General features: G+C 49.8%; 1 protein-coding gene and 1 non-coding gene across 5 annotated transcripts; both read right to left on the bottom strand.

The window, feature by feature from the left end:
* Positions 1-271: 271 nt before the first annotated feature.
* On the bottom strand, positions 272-13,779 carry PRPF39 (pre-mRNA processing factor 39). Of its 4 annotated transcripts, none has more exons than XM_086748202.1 (14): positions 13,710-13,779; positions 10,499-10,854; positions 10,088-10,213; positions 9,330-9,448; positions 8,393-8,560; positions 7,445-7,610; positions 6,695-6,802; positions 4,801-4,965; positions 4,359-4,485; positions 3,997-4,265; positions 3,274-3,458; positions 2,439-2,513; positions 1,726-1,846; positions 272-1,073 (listed from the first exon to the last, which is right to left on the bottom strand). In XM_086748202.1, the coding sequence occupies exons 2-14, from the start codon at positions 10,826-10,828 to the stop codon at positions 1,023-1,025; spliced, it is 2,010 nt and encodes a 669-aa protein (XP_086604328.1). In that variant the 5' UTR covers positions 10,829-10,854; positions 13,710-13,779; the 3' UTR covers positions 272-1,022. The 4 variants fall into 4 exon arrangements, with proteins under 4 accessions (XP_086604328.1, XP_086604330.1, XP_086604329.1 ...); XM_086748204.1 differs by lacking the exons at positions 10,499-10,854; positions 13,710-13,779 and adding exons at positions 9,576-9,738; positions 9,842-9,910 and having other exon boundaries at positions 10,088-10,215; XM_086748203.1 differs by lacking the exons at positions 10,499-10,854; positions 13,710-13,779 and adding an exon at positions 9,576-9,910 and having other exon boundaries at positions 10,088-10,215.
* On the bottom strand, positions 3,831-3,916 carry LOC147600417 (small nucleolar RNA SNORD127). The gene has a single exon (XR_015258856.1). It is a non-coding gene; the product is annotated as a small nucleolar RNA SNORD127 (small nucleolar RNA).
* Positions 13,780-13,984: the final 205 nt, after the last annotated feature.

Genomic DNA, 13,984 nt, shown 5'->3' with positions numbered 1-13,984 from the left:
CTTACTGCGGGGGAACCGCGTGGCTGTCCAGGAGCCTGCTAGGGCAGACGCAGAAACCATTTCCCGTTATGTTCTAGGCATTCCTTCAGTCAGGGAACGGCCCCTGACTTTCTCTTCCAAGACGTTTTCTAGAAGCACGGGGCACGATGGCCACCGCGCTCCAGAGGCTGTCCCGGCCACGCCCCCGCCTTCCCCAGCGGTCCAGGCCTCGAACCGAGCCTGGCGTACTCCCCGCTGGCTCGCATGAGGAACCCAAGAAAGCGCAGAGGACTACCCAATTCCTTGCTTTTATTACAAAAATGAGAATGATCACTTCGATCAAAATGAAAAAAGTCTGCTCACACTGTGTACATGAAAAACTCTAAATACAAAAATCATCCCAAACACAGTTTGTGCTTTTTAAAAAAGAATGCAACGTCATTTTGCACTGCGTTTTTAATTTCTGACCCCCACACGGAATAGAAAATACGTAGCGCAGCTTGCAAAGGCTGCCGCGGTGATCCGAAGAGTTTCAATCGCAACGACGGGAGCGAAGCGGGCTGGGGCGCGGCAGAGGCCTCGCGGTGCAGCGGGCTGAGGCCGCGGTAGGAGAGCGGAGCAGGAGCGCGCAGCCGTGCTCCGCCTGTTTCCGGCGGCAGCCGTGGTGGCCGCCCCCGGGCAGCAGAATGGCTTTGGGGGAAAAAAAACCAAACCAAAACAAAGAACCCCTACAGCTTTACCGATTAAGTCTATGGAATCATGAGACCGAAAAAAATTCTTCAGATATCTCCATAAATTAGTGCAGGGAATTAAAAAAACGCATTTATGGTAAACTAGAATTGTACAGAGATGCCATTGATCAGGTACCAGCACACAGACCTTGCTTCACACAGACCCTGTGAACAGCAGCTCACTTCACATGCAGGAGACCAAAAAGCAGGTATTACAACAGTCCTCTCACAGCCCTAATTTAGAAAAATAGAAATTTTTTTATTCTGTCTTTGTCGAAACTGCAGCACAGTGAACTTCACTCGCTCTAGGGATCAAGTTGGATGATAATACTGTCCGTAATTCCACGCGTTCTGGTAGTTGTACTAGGGAGAAAAAAGGAACGTGGCGTCAGTCAGCCTGCCCGTGCTGCAGGAAGGACAGCCAGCGAGCCAGCTGGCGTCGCTGGGTTCACCTCGGCCGCGTTCACAGCTCCGAGCAGCGGCCGTACCCGTGCCGCACCCGGAACGCCCGCGCCCCGTCCCTCTCCGGCGAGGCGGCACGCAGCCTGCGCCTCGGGCCGCTGCCGAGGGTGCTCCCCGTGCGGCGCGGGGCCCGCCTCAAACGCCCGCTGGCGGCGGGCTCTGCCACGGAGGCAGGGCTGACGAGGGGCGCAGCTGCAAGCCCCGCGCGGAGGTTGGTACTGCTGGCACTGCTGCCTGTCGCGTTTTTAGCTGCTTAGTAAGCGCGCACGAGGCACGGCTCCCGACACAGGGCAGGTCAGAGGTTGGCTCGCGCTGCTCACGTCCCCTCTCCGCACCTGCTCTGCGGCTCCCCGGCGCTTCCCTTTCAGCACAATCTCGTAAGAGGGAGGAGAAGGGAGAGAGCAGAAGGCAAGGGCAGCACCACTGCCTGCGCCCCAGCTCCGCGCCCGCTGCGACCGCACAGCCCGCGAGAGCCAGGGCGGACGGCTGCAGCGCCCTGACCCCTCCCTGGGACGCCAGCAGCCTGCGGCGGCCCTCGCCGACGCGCACCCACCTGGTACCAGGCGTTGTAGTTATACGCTGCCTGGTTGACTTGCATGTCTCCGTCCATCATCTGCGCCGACGCCAGAGCCGGGTCATCTGTCAGCATTTTCTTCTCGTCTGGGTCCTCGGATCTGTGAGGGTAACACCTGCTAGTAACTGGCGTCTCAGACCAAGTTCTGAGCGTGTCTTTGTGTGAGCAATGTTACCACGGGTAAGGGTAACATTTCCAAACTCGGTGCCCTGGCCCAACAGGGGAACAGAACGCGATTTAGAGAAACACAGTGGCACGCTGTGCTTCAGAACAAGTCTGGTTTTTAACTTGTTCTGGTGCTCAAGCTGAGACAGGAAAAACATGTTTCTGCTCGGAGACTGAGTCCTTTTCACCAGGACCGTTCTATTTCTCTGTGACACGTAAGTCAAAAAGTTATTTTCCAATAAATCTGTTTCCAAATATTTTAGCCAGCAGTATGGCCCTATTTAGTTTATACTTTAAGCGATTAAAACCAGTGGTTTTGTTCTTGCAAGCAGGTTCAAAGCTGAAAAATACATGTCTGTATATTCATACGGAACGCCCCCAAGCCTCCGAGACTGTTCTCAAACTGTCTTCAAAGCATTTCCAAAGCGCTCTGCCCCAGCTGCAGTTCAGCGTAGCGCGTGCCCCAGCTACCCCGCACAGCATCACCTATCAAGTTCGTTACGCCCCGAGGTGAACAGACTTCCTACCCGTTCTCTGCTCTCCTTTTTAAAGAATCCTGCTCCTTTAGAAGTGCTTGGTGCTCATCGTAGGCGTCCAAAAGCCTGCGGGAGACAAAAAGAAGCAGAGCTTCGCTCACCGTTGCCACGTAAACATTTTAAACACATGAGCAAACATGTTAAAATGTCTACTTCAAACTGTAAAAATTACAAAATATGCCAAACCAAACTCAGTCGTCATCAAATTTGAATCAGTGTTCCACCGAGGAGATGGGAAAGCCAGAAAACTTTGTTTGGAGGGGGATTCCACAATGCACAGTGAAAAATTTTCTGTTAGCTCAGAAATTCCCAACTTGCTCAACGTCTACCACATTTCATGCAGTTCTTTTACAAAGCTCCTTTATAACACCGTCTTGTAAAACTTATTGGGGATACAGCTGCTTCTCCCAGTGACGGCACTCCCTCAGCTGCACGCTGATCCCGTCCGGGCAGCATCAATATTCTGGAACCAACATTTCTTTAAATACTGGAAGTGAGTATGATACAAAACCGCCGCTTCTGTCAGTACTACTCCGGGTGAAAACCACTTCCTGTACTTCTTCTGGGCTCTAGAATCACTTGGGAATGGAAAACTATTTTGTTTGGTCTGTCTAGGATCCCAAACTTGCAAGGGCTGGCTGCCATGCAAGTTAGAACGGTCAGAGTCAGCAGAAATTAAGGACAGCTATTGTTAAAAGCATACAACGCAGAAACTGGCATAAAAAACCCAAACTAATGGATGGCACTAACCCTACCCCCTCCTTCCTGCTTCTGCAAGCACTCCTCTGGTGACCCTGATCTGCTCATTGCACGGATTACATCTTACTTGTTTACATCGGAACCAAAATCTTCAAGGAATTCCACTTTTCGCTGCGAAAACGTAATCCTCATTTTTATAGACAACGCGCCGTGAACAGCTTTATCGAAACAGCTCAAGATGTTTTCTTCATTTTGCTTGAGATCGCCGCTGTACTCCATCTCGAGTAAGTTGAGATACAGCTTCGTATTTTCCTGTGCAAAAGGCGTGTTAGGAGCTGCGCGCTGTCAGGTTAGGCATGCAACACCGAACGTACGCCTACCAGGGGCACACGGAGCGCTCAGGGCACAAACACACGACAGCCCACCAAGAGACCGGCTGTTCAGACTGGCCATCCTTGACCTGCTTTGATACGCAGACGCGAAACCTCCGCTAACAGTACTGGCAGTACCAAGCGTTTCTGTTGTTACACAAAACGATCTACAAGTACTGCCTACACAATCAATTTTGTTCACCTCGAGAGGTGAACACATCTGCAACACTTAGGATTCTAAAAAGGGAAAATGAAGGAGCGAAGCGCATCGTGCTCCTGATGAACAAGGGTCACAAGCTTCCAGCTGCACAAACGGCAACATCAGTTTAGAGGGACTGGTGTCTCCATGGAGTAACGAAACGTTACGTACAGTTACAACTCCTGTCATCATTGTTGCCATATTTAAAAAAAAATAAAATAAAAGGCTCAGAAAAATACCGAGATTTTTTTTTTTAATACAGCAAAAAGGGAGCACATACTTTGTCAATTTCTATGGCTTCTGACAGCACTTTTCTCGCCTTCGGAAGATTCTTCTGTACTTTGAAGAGGTGTCGGGCTAATTTGATGGCATAAAAGGACGATTCGCTAATGGATTTGGCATTCCTGACGGCTTCTTCCAGCAGGTGTTCAGCTTCTTCCATGTTTCCATGTCTGCGTTCTAGGCTGACTCTCCGTAAGCGAATCATTGCTAGCCCTAGAATACACTCTTCAAACGTTTTCAAGATTCTTCTTGCTTCATCGATGTTGCCTAAAACACCGGTGAAGATGCTTTCAGATACGAGACACCCTAGAGCCTCTTAAAAAGAAAACCCCTCCCAGCGAAAAGCAGCGTTGCTCTTACCCTGCTGCTCCTCAAAGGCAGCCCACAGCATGTGGACCATGGGTTTCTTAGGAAGGTGTATTGTGCAAGCCCTGCTGTAGACGTGCCTCACTCCTTCAATGCTATGATTCTCCATGTATTTGGCATACTATGGTTGAAAACAGAGCAGAGATCGACACATGTAAAGCTTGCATTTCTCTTTAAAAACATGCCAGAACGATAAAATTCTTTTGTTTAAACCCATTCAGCACCTTTATGGAACCACTAGACTAGTTTCTGTAAGGAAGGACGTAGAGAGGCAACGAGGTTGGCATATGCAGCAGTCAAATCTGGTTGCAAGCAGACCATCTCCTAATGCAACAGATATAGTTATACATGAACAACGTTCCACAAGAGTACAGAAGGTTAGTCACTAGGTCAATGTACGCGGCCAGCAGAGACAGGGGTGCACCGCTTCCCTTACCTTGATCCAGAAGTCCTCATAGAGGGCACAAGAAATAACACATCTCTCAAAGAGGACCACAACGCGCTCGTGAGTGCCATTCTCTATCTCAAACTCTAAGTACTCTTTCCAGTTTTTCAGCTGAATTTTCTCCAGAGGTTTTACATGAAAGTAAGGCCTCTTTATCTGCAAGAGTCACAGTACGGCGATTTAGGACTAGTAAGCATACCACCGAGCTGCTTAAAACACCCAAACAGCCACACACCGCTGAAGCAACGCTGTTTAAGTGCACAGGACTTCAGAAGGACGCTAAATTATCTGGCCAAGTAAGCCTGCTGGGGCCACCCAAGAACTGGTCCAGAGATTTTGGGGACGATTACATCCTAGGGCAGGAACTTGCGTTTCTAGAAAGCTTTTTCAGTGCAAGTGTTTACAGAAGCTGAGCAAGAACTCGATGCAGTTACTCCCTAGCAAACCTGCGGTGACAACGTAACGACGAGATCGTAAACACCAACGGGTGCTGTCCGCACACACACACACTGCCGTACCTGCGCATCTCCGACAAATTGCATTCCAGCTCTGGCTGAGAATCACGACAAGGAAAGAGAGCGCGGAACTGAGCTTCACATGAAATATTTACACTGAGCTGACTAGTCCAAGAGCTAGCAAGATTGCGTTTTTATTGATGACTACAAGAGGAGCTGGGTGGGACGGAGTTCAGCACAGAAAATTTAAACGTTGCTTTGAACTAAACACAGCAGAGCGTCCTCCCAGAGATCTTTTGCTTTTTGTGCCCTTCATCTGCAACTCTACCTGATTACTTCTCTCTCGTACTGCAATTCCATCTGGGACACAAATACATACAAATGGATAAAGAACTCACAATACTTAAGGAGTAACATTCCATTCTTCAGGCCACCTGAAATTTAAAGCCGGTCACCCCCTTCATGCTCCTCACTGAACTCTACCACGGAACCCAATGCCGTTTTCCCATTTTGAGGAATTCCCAGGTACGCTGTTTCCGCTAAGTAACGGTAAAACAGGTCTAAGCGGTCTCTCACTTCTGCGACATCCGTTGCCTGCGCACCTCCTTGCTGTCTGTTCTAAAGACAGGTTTAACTTGGTACTTCGTCTCCTCGCAGACCCACCGCATCGGTACGTACAGCGCACGCAGCCTCTCTTGGTAGAAAAAGTACCGATTCTGGCCACGAGCAAGAGAGGGCACCGCTTCTTACACATTTTCTGCAGCACGTCCCCAGTTTCAGCATTCTCCCGAGTTTCAATAACTTGTAGCTTCAGGTTTCCTGAGCTAACACCTACGCTCACAGACCCGTTTTCCACAACACATCAGCACATCTGAGCCTCACTACCCCAGGGCCAGGCTCCGTACGCTCTCCTTCCCTCGACCACAGGTCAGCTGCTACAGAAGCGACCCGGCGGCTGGCAGCACCGCTTCGGCTGCCCAGAGAAAGGGCAGCCCGCCTGAGTTGGACTGCGCTCTCATCTGCGGCGCCAGGGCCGGCTAGGCGCTTTCTGAGGGGTTTTTAAGGTGTCGGGCCTAGTCTAACAGAGCGCAATAAGCAACGTGACAGTGCTCACATCACGTCCCCCGTTAAGGAGTCCCTGTATTAAACAGCTGGGACACACCTTCAAGGTACGTCTTTTTAAAAAGAAAATACATTTAAAATGAGAACCATGTTACGCAATATGCTATTTGCCAGGAAAAAAGAAGGCGGGGGGGGGGGAAAAGTTGCCTTTTCACAGGAAAAACGGCAGAGGAGTTAAAGGTGATCTTTGTTCCAAGCCCCACACCAGTGTAAATCGTAAGGCCCAACCGTTACTCAAAATTCCTGGCTCCCAGTCTTACGTTCAAAACTCTCGCGCACGCTGCCTTACATAGAGAAAACAAACTTACCGCTTCTTCAAACGTCCACCTCTTACTGACTTCATGTTCGTTGTGGTTAAACATTTCTTGATGAATCTCAATTATTCTGTGCCTCATGTTTTCTACCTCAGTGACCAGCTAAAACATAATTTTAAAAAATGTAACACAGGCAGACACTGCATGGCCGTTGTACACGTATTATGATGACAGTAATACGCACAAATTCAAAGCAGCACAGCTGCAGTAAATGTCAGCGGAACAGTCGGGGAAGGGATGGGATGCTGCCCTGAAGGTGCCTGGACCCTGACTGCCCAGCTGAACCGGTTTTCTATCGGAAGTTTTGCCCTGATGTTACAGATGAGTTTTGATCCAAGCCAAACCTGGGTCCAGTATATGCACACTTCCACAGTTCCCAGTTCCTCTGGACAGCCCCAAGGTTTCAGCCGCCTTTGAAGGCTGTGAACCTGCACAGACCACTGCTGCTGAAGAGCTCTCTTAGACCACAGCTCCTGATCTGTTAACTGGAATCATTAACATTCATTCCTAAACTTCTGTACATCGCTTCTTCGATTTTTTAACTCAGTTTCTTTAATACCTACGCAAACACTGGGAAGGTATGTCCTGTGGGCAAAAGCAGTTATCACGCGAGCCAAAGAGCGATGATGCCACAGAACTGCGGGAATACCTCAGCTACAGATACACTGAGCTGTCGGCAAACAAACTCCTCTTTCAGCCACAGAGCGAGGCAGGAAAGGCCAAGGAACATGCAGCATGCCGTACCTTGGCAGGGTCAGTTATATCCTCAGTGCCGCAGGGCAGGTCGTCTCCGGGCTGCGCGTCCTCCCCGCTATGGCCGTTCACAGACGCCAGCTCTCTGCGCAGCTGAACAAACTGATCAGTAGTCAGGAAGTCTCGAGGCAAGTTGTTCTGGATGTGTTCTTTAAACCTAAGCAGAGTTAAAAACAAGTCAACGCAAATTTGATGTTTTATGTAGCAATACTCTGCATAACCAGAGCACAACAACAAATCCCAGTGAGGTTCTGCATTACTTGATCGATCTAGAGTAACACGGAGAACGCAGCTTCTGACAACACGCAGACGGAACGCAACTTCTACTATCCGTCACACTTCAAAAGCTTTGCATTTCAAAGAGAGACGGCAGGACTGTGATCTTCAGCGGCAAAGACTGACCGCTTGCCATGTAAAATTGGTGGCACAGGACAAGATCAGTTTTAGAGGAAGATTCTTTATTTCCAAAACCAAAAGATCTGTAGAAATCACGAGGAAGACTGGTGCATAATTTAACTAAGGTTTCTAGTTCTTAACCTCTCCACATTAACGCGGAACTCCACTGTCTAAACCTTAACCAAGTACTTCTCTTCCGTCAACTCTGCTAGTATGTCATCACATGTGAGCACTGCATGAGGAATTAAAGTTCAAAACCGCTCATCCTCATTTTTCAGAGACATCCTCTCTTTTTCCTCACAATCCCAAGGCCTTCCTTTATTCCACAGCAGAATTTGTTAATTTATCTAAAAACAAATTCCTAAAATGTGTCTCAGTACTTTAAAGCAATCAGTCAAACTGCAGGAGTACATAGATAACGCCATAAAATCCAGTAACTATTTCAAGCTTTTGTTCTGAGTGAACATTTTCACATTTACCAAAGTAGGCTAGCATGCCTTTAAGAAACTCACAGCATTAACTACACCTTTGGTTTCTCCTTACCTCTGGAAATGATGACTGTAGAGTTGCGTTGGAATTCCCAGGATGCGGTCATAGATGGACGTCACTTCCCTCAGGTTTCCCTGTTCGTTTTCCCAGTTTATATACATTTCCCATAGCCTGTCAGAGCGGAAGTCTGTCCCAGCAGCTAAGACTGCATGTTCGTAGGCTCTGAAAAATGAAATAATTTTACAGTTGTTTCTGGATGCGGTGACAAAACAAGGAAGAAAAGTTCTGGCTCTTAATTATTTAAAGATCATGAGCGTCCTTATTTACTCGCAACCACAGTTAGATTCATTATTTAAATTCCTCCAACTATTTTCTGGATAGCTGTAGCAAGATCTCTCTCTCACTTTTTTTTTCTTCCAGCTCTACCACAACAGAATAAAGGCAACAGAAAAAGCCACTTGCAGGAAGGCAAGATATTCCGAAAATACAAAATCTTTACCACTAAGACCTTGCAAAGATTCTAAACCCATCACTTCAGCAGTTTAACACACAAAAGCTATACACCAGCCATGCAGCTAGAAGCTGCTTCAGTTAACGTTCACTTAAGGTTTTGGGTCAGACTTCAGTCCAGCCTCTCACTCTAACCACGACCACCACCAGCCGCTGAGGTCAGACACACTCTAGCCACACCCTGAAAACCGCCAAGGAATTAAATTCCAAAAATTCTGGGGGAGCCCGTTCCTGTGCCGCGCTAAGTATTTCCTAGCGTCCAGGCCGAAGCTCTCAAGTCAGCACTTTTGACTCTCGTGCACGCTGTATTGTCTACCCCTTTTCAGGGAATTTGGCTCCATCGTCTCTTACAGGTCCTTAAAGTAACTGCAGGCTGCTGCCAGCCCGCCCCTCGGCTTAAACACATTCATCTGATCCCACTGCTGTGCAATCGTACGTACGGGCTCCTGGCGTCACCGCGAGAAGCCTGCTTCCAACTTACCCTCGGATAGTGCTGTTAGTTTCAGGGTCAGTGGGGTCCAAGGTCTCCTTTAAGAAGTTTATATAATGTATCCAAAGATCAACGCTAAGAGGAATTGCCTGAAGCCCTCTGCGATAAACCTATGAAGAGAACATGAACTGTACTTCAAATCCTTAATGGCGTCCTAATAGAGAGGCAACACTGTGTTATCCGGTGAACCTTAGAAATACTAATTACTGGAATTTTGTTTAAATAATCTACCATTACCATTTGGGTGGAGGTTGGATAGAACATGGCAATGTTCTGATCTCCACGTGCAGAGTCTTGATCTTCAAAGCGCAGCGGTCCCTGCATTCTGATCAGGTTGTGTGGGCAGGCTTTGGGGTACAGACCATAGGGCACAGACCCATTAGAGCATCATTGACAGCGTCTGACCAAAAATGCAATAAGATGTAGCAATTGTGACCAGCAAACCAACTATATTGCTTTGAAAATGAGTAATAAATGTAAGTGACAGAAAAGCCCTGCCCTACTTGTTAAGCTGCAGTGTAATACAGAGGCTTGCACTGCAAAGCTTGACAAACTGTAGAGGTTTAACGCACCTGCCAACAAAGAGAAAAAACATTAGCTACAAATGCCACAGACGTGACAAGTGCAAACAAAATCCCTACCAACCTGACCACAGACGGCAGGTACTGGCAGCCAAATGACTTGCGGTAGGTTAGTCATTGTTTGGCCAACAGGAGCGATGGTGACAGCTGCGCCGGCTACCTACATACCTCATCAGACTGCTTAACGTTGTCGTGGCGCTTTTCAAGGTCCGCGTACTTTTTCCAATATCCATAGCAATATGGATAATGTGTGAAAAACCTGTCAAACGCTCTCCTGGCAGCTGGTAAGTGGTTCTGCAGGAAACACACAATAAAAGCAATGAATCCTTTCCTTAAAAAACAAAAAAACAAAACAAACTTCACATTATTTGGAAAACAGTTATTTTTTTAATATTGTCTTAAAAACAATTGTTTTTATTTTGTGATCTCTGCTGACCACACTGGCAAGGGCAACTGTCTTAAAACAGTATCTGTGAAAGCCTGATGTACCGCTCTAAATTTGCCACTGGACTATCCACGACTTCTCCGGGTTTTCTCTGTTTATTTCTGGCAGGCTAAGGAAAAGGGGGGCGTACTAACCTCCTGCTCTACATACTGTAGCAGATATACCCATCCGGTGAAATCCTGGGGATTGTCCTCCACTACTTTCCAGAACTTGTCAAAATCTGGAGGGAAGCAAGTGTCAATATCTGTTGTCTGTAAACTTTCAATATTTGGAATTTCACTCTCCTGCGTGTTCTCTTCATCCAGGTCAGGGGAACTGTCAGGTGACTGTTCCATCTCAGTTACACTCATAATTTCTGTACTGAAGTCCATCTGCTGTTCTTCTGTGGCCGCTTCAGTGCCATTGTCTGTGCTGTCATTGTTTACGGTCGGCTTCTCCTCCTCGGTATTATCTGCGTTTTCCATAGCTGGGGAAACGGTAGCGCTAGATTCTGTGAAAATAAAAAGACTCGGTATTCATACGGTGAAGATTCAAGCGGAGCTTGGGCATGAGTTATCAGCTAAGAGTCTCCCAAGGGCTTCAGGCATCCATGTACTTCACCACAAACCTTCACCAATTACACAAGCTTTATTCACAATTTAAAAAATGTCAATAGCAGTCATACATTTTAAGACCTGCGTATACAAATCACTGTGTTTTTCCTAACAAACTATCACAAGCAGCTATCAAAGCATAAAAGTGAACCCACACTGTCTTCCTGTATGAGTCTAGTGGAAGTTTATTCCAAATAAAGAATTCTCTTCAAATTTATTCAAACCTCCTGCTTAGTACAGATCAGTAACTTCTTTGCAAAATAAATATGTTAAAAGGTACCCTCAATGCCCAGCTGAACTGGGGATAACTTGCGGAGAAAAGGATTACTACCAGCACTAGACTCAGTCCGTATTAACGACGTCTGTACAAACCAGCCAGCATCAGAGGGCCGCAAGAAGCGTCAGGGGCAGCCCCTTACACTCACTCGCTCCCACCCACAGCTCACAGTCAGGGTTCCTCCTGCCCCTCAGGACAGACTCCATCTCCCTCCCACTCTTCATGTTGATCTTCCTGCCAGACGCTGCTGCGCGGCCCTGCCCTCCTCGCAAACGCCAGGCCAGCCTAACCCGGCTGCGTGCCGCTCTGCCTGCGCCGGTCTCAGCCATCGCCAGCCGAAGCCCAGGCATAAGGCACTCAGCTGAACGCTCTCCAGGCTCCATCCCCGCGACTAACGGGTTGCAGGCAATGCAATACCCAGGCAGACTGCAGCAGCTCTTAGCTGTGAGTACATCTGGGATGAAGAACAGTGCGAGACCACCAGCCTCAACGGCACTAAGGCAACTGCCACCCCTAGTTCCCTTCGGTTCTCCTCAGAGAGGATGACAGCAAGTAAGTTTTGCTTTTTTAAAAAAAAAAAAAAGTCCCCGCCCCACTCTGTATCTCCAAAGTTCTTTCCCACTGAAAGCCTGAAAAGAGAGCAGACAGTTTGCTTTCACTTCAACAACTACATCAATAAGCCATCAATATTATAGTGGGGAAAAAACGCTTGATAGAACAAAAAATATCTGTGCCCTGTCTGCAGCAGCTTCAACGCGTGAGACGACAGTTTCTGTTTCCCTAGGAGCTCACCAGGCCAGGTAACTTCGGCAGTGTTAAAAGCTCCACACGGCCTACTCTGCAAGTTTTCTAACAACTGTTCTTTAAAAGTCGTTATTTCTATTTGTGTACAACATCTGGCAGGCGTATAAACACAGTTTCTGTCCTAAGGTAAATAGTTCATAGTTTTGCAACTTTGTACGGTAGCTGTTCACGAAAAGGAACCGTTCACGCCATTTAGGAGTCACACGAACACGACGTGACTGCACGGAGCACTACAGCGCTTTTGTCCTACAGGAAAAGAGGATGCTTGTGTAAGCTGAGCAGTTTATTTCGTTAACGACCAGTTCTTCCCCACACCCTGCGCCGCTCCAGAAAGCCTGCATCAAAAGCTGGATTCTTTACCGAGCGTTGGAGACGTGTGTTCAGTATTGAGTTTAGAAACAAACACAGTTTGTGAGGTAAGAAATTAAATACCAAAGCAGTATCACTATGCCTCTCCCAGGGAAACGCGCTGAAGAGATGCGCCTCGTTAAAAACAGCAGCTACCACTCAGAGCTTACCTCTGCAAAGATTATAAAATCGCGGCACAGGAGGAGCGTTATGCAAACAGCAGCCCCAGCACTTGAAAAAAATAGCTTAATGGAAGTTTACGGCTCTAAAATTTAAGACAGCCAATGCAGTTGTGTTTAAAAAGGCAATAATTTACGGCCAAAACTTATTCTGATATTTCACAGGCGTTTTCCCCCTGTACCTGACTCAGATGATGTATTGGTTGGCTCAAAAGCCAACTCCCCAAATGCAGCTATCTTCGCGTCAGGAGGAGGGAAAAAAAAGAAAGAGGGGAAAGCGGCGCTGCATCACCTCTGCACGCAACCCTCCGAACAGAACCGGAGTCCGTTTGTCAGCTGGCTCCCCCCGACGGCGTTCCAGAAGGGCCGAGGGAGCCGCGGCACCAGCCGAACCGCCGCGGCACCGCAGGCTCAGCCGCCCCGGCCGGCCCCGCTCGGCGCCGAGGGGAGGGCCCAGCCTCACGCACATCCGGCAGCGGCAACCGCACAGCAGCGCGGCCGAACCGCCGGCGCTCCCGCACCACCCGGGCTAAACAGCTAAAGAACTCCAGCGGGCAACTGCGCGCAGCAGCTGTGGGTAGTTTACGCCAACACAGGCCATTTAGCCGTTTCAGTCACGCACGAACGGCGTACGGTATCGGCGCGTACAAACGGGAAAGCCTTTAGGAAAAAACACAGCCGGTCAGCGCCACGGCTGCGCCCCGCGCCGCGTTTCACAGCCCTGAGAAGCAGCTGCGGGAACTCCCAGGGCCCGGGGCCGCCCGGTGACTGACGCCGCGCTGGCGGGAACACCGCACGGCGTCCCGCACCGCGAGGCGCCCGGAGCCGCCCTGCCCACAGCCTTGGCGGCCGCTGCAGCGTACCAAGTAAAGACAGAACGCGCCAGTGAGTGCACACGGCGGCCAGGCTGCTTCTTCCAAGCGCCCCGCCGGCCCGCGGAACGGCGGCGGGAGCCAGCGCGGCGACCGCCGCGGCAGGCGGAGAGCGTCCCTCGGGCACGGCGCACCCCGCCCGCCGCAGTCCCCCGCCCCGCTTCGGCCTCCCGCCCGGCAGCGCTGGTCCCGGCCCTCCCCGCGGTGCCTCGGCCGCCCTCCCCCAGCGCCGGGCCCGCGCTCCCGGCCCGGCCCGGCCCCGGTACCGGTACCTGCCGCGGGGCCGCCGACCGCCAGCGCGCCGCGCGCCTGCCGCCGCCGGGCCTCAGGGAGAGAGGACTGCGCCTGCGCAGAGCGCCGCGCCTGCGCACAGCATCACGCCCGCGCAGAGCATGCGCCCACCACTCCCGCCGCGCATGCGCCCGAGCCGCTCCCCCCCACCACGCCGCCAAATGGCGACGCCGCTTCCCTCCCTCCCCCGCTCAGGCAAAGAGGCGGCGGCCGCAGCGTTACAGAAATAAATCCGTTTATTCGCCTCAGCTGCCCG

Source organism: Chlamydotis macqueenii, chromosome 5 (assembly GCF_036417535.1).
Source record: "Chlamydotis macqueenii isolate bChlMac1 chromosome 5, bChlMac1.mat, whole genome shotgun sequence".
Taxonomy (NCBI): Eukaryota; Metazoa; Chordata; class Aves; order Otidiformes; family Otididae; genus Chlamydotis; species Chlamydotis macqueenii.
This window is presented reverse-complemented; position numbering and strand designations above follow the sequence as displayed.

What these genes read in the sequence shown, in the direction of transcription:
- PRPF39 (XM_086748202.1), bottom strand. Translation starts at nt 10,828, where the DNA reads ATGGAAAACGCAGATAATACCGAGGAGGAGAAGCCGACCGTAAACAAT. An exon ending in ACTAACAGCACTATCCGAGG is followed by an intron (nt 8,561 to 9,329) that starts GTAAGTTGGAAG and finishes TTCATTTTTCAG; the next exon opens with AGCCTACGAACATGCAGTCT. An exon ending in ATATAACTGACCCTGCCAAG is followed by an intron (nt 6,803 to 7,444) that starts GTACGGCATGCT and finishes ATTATGTTTTAG; the next exon opens with CTGGTCACTGAGGTAGAAAA.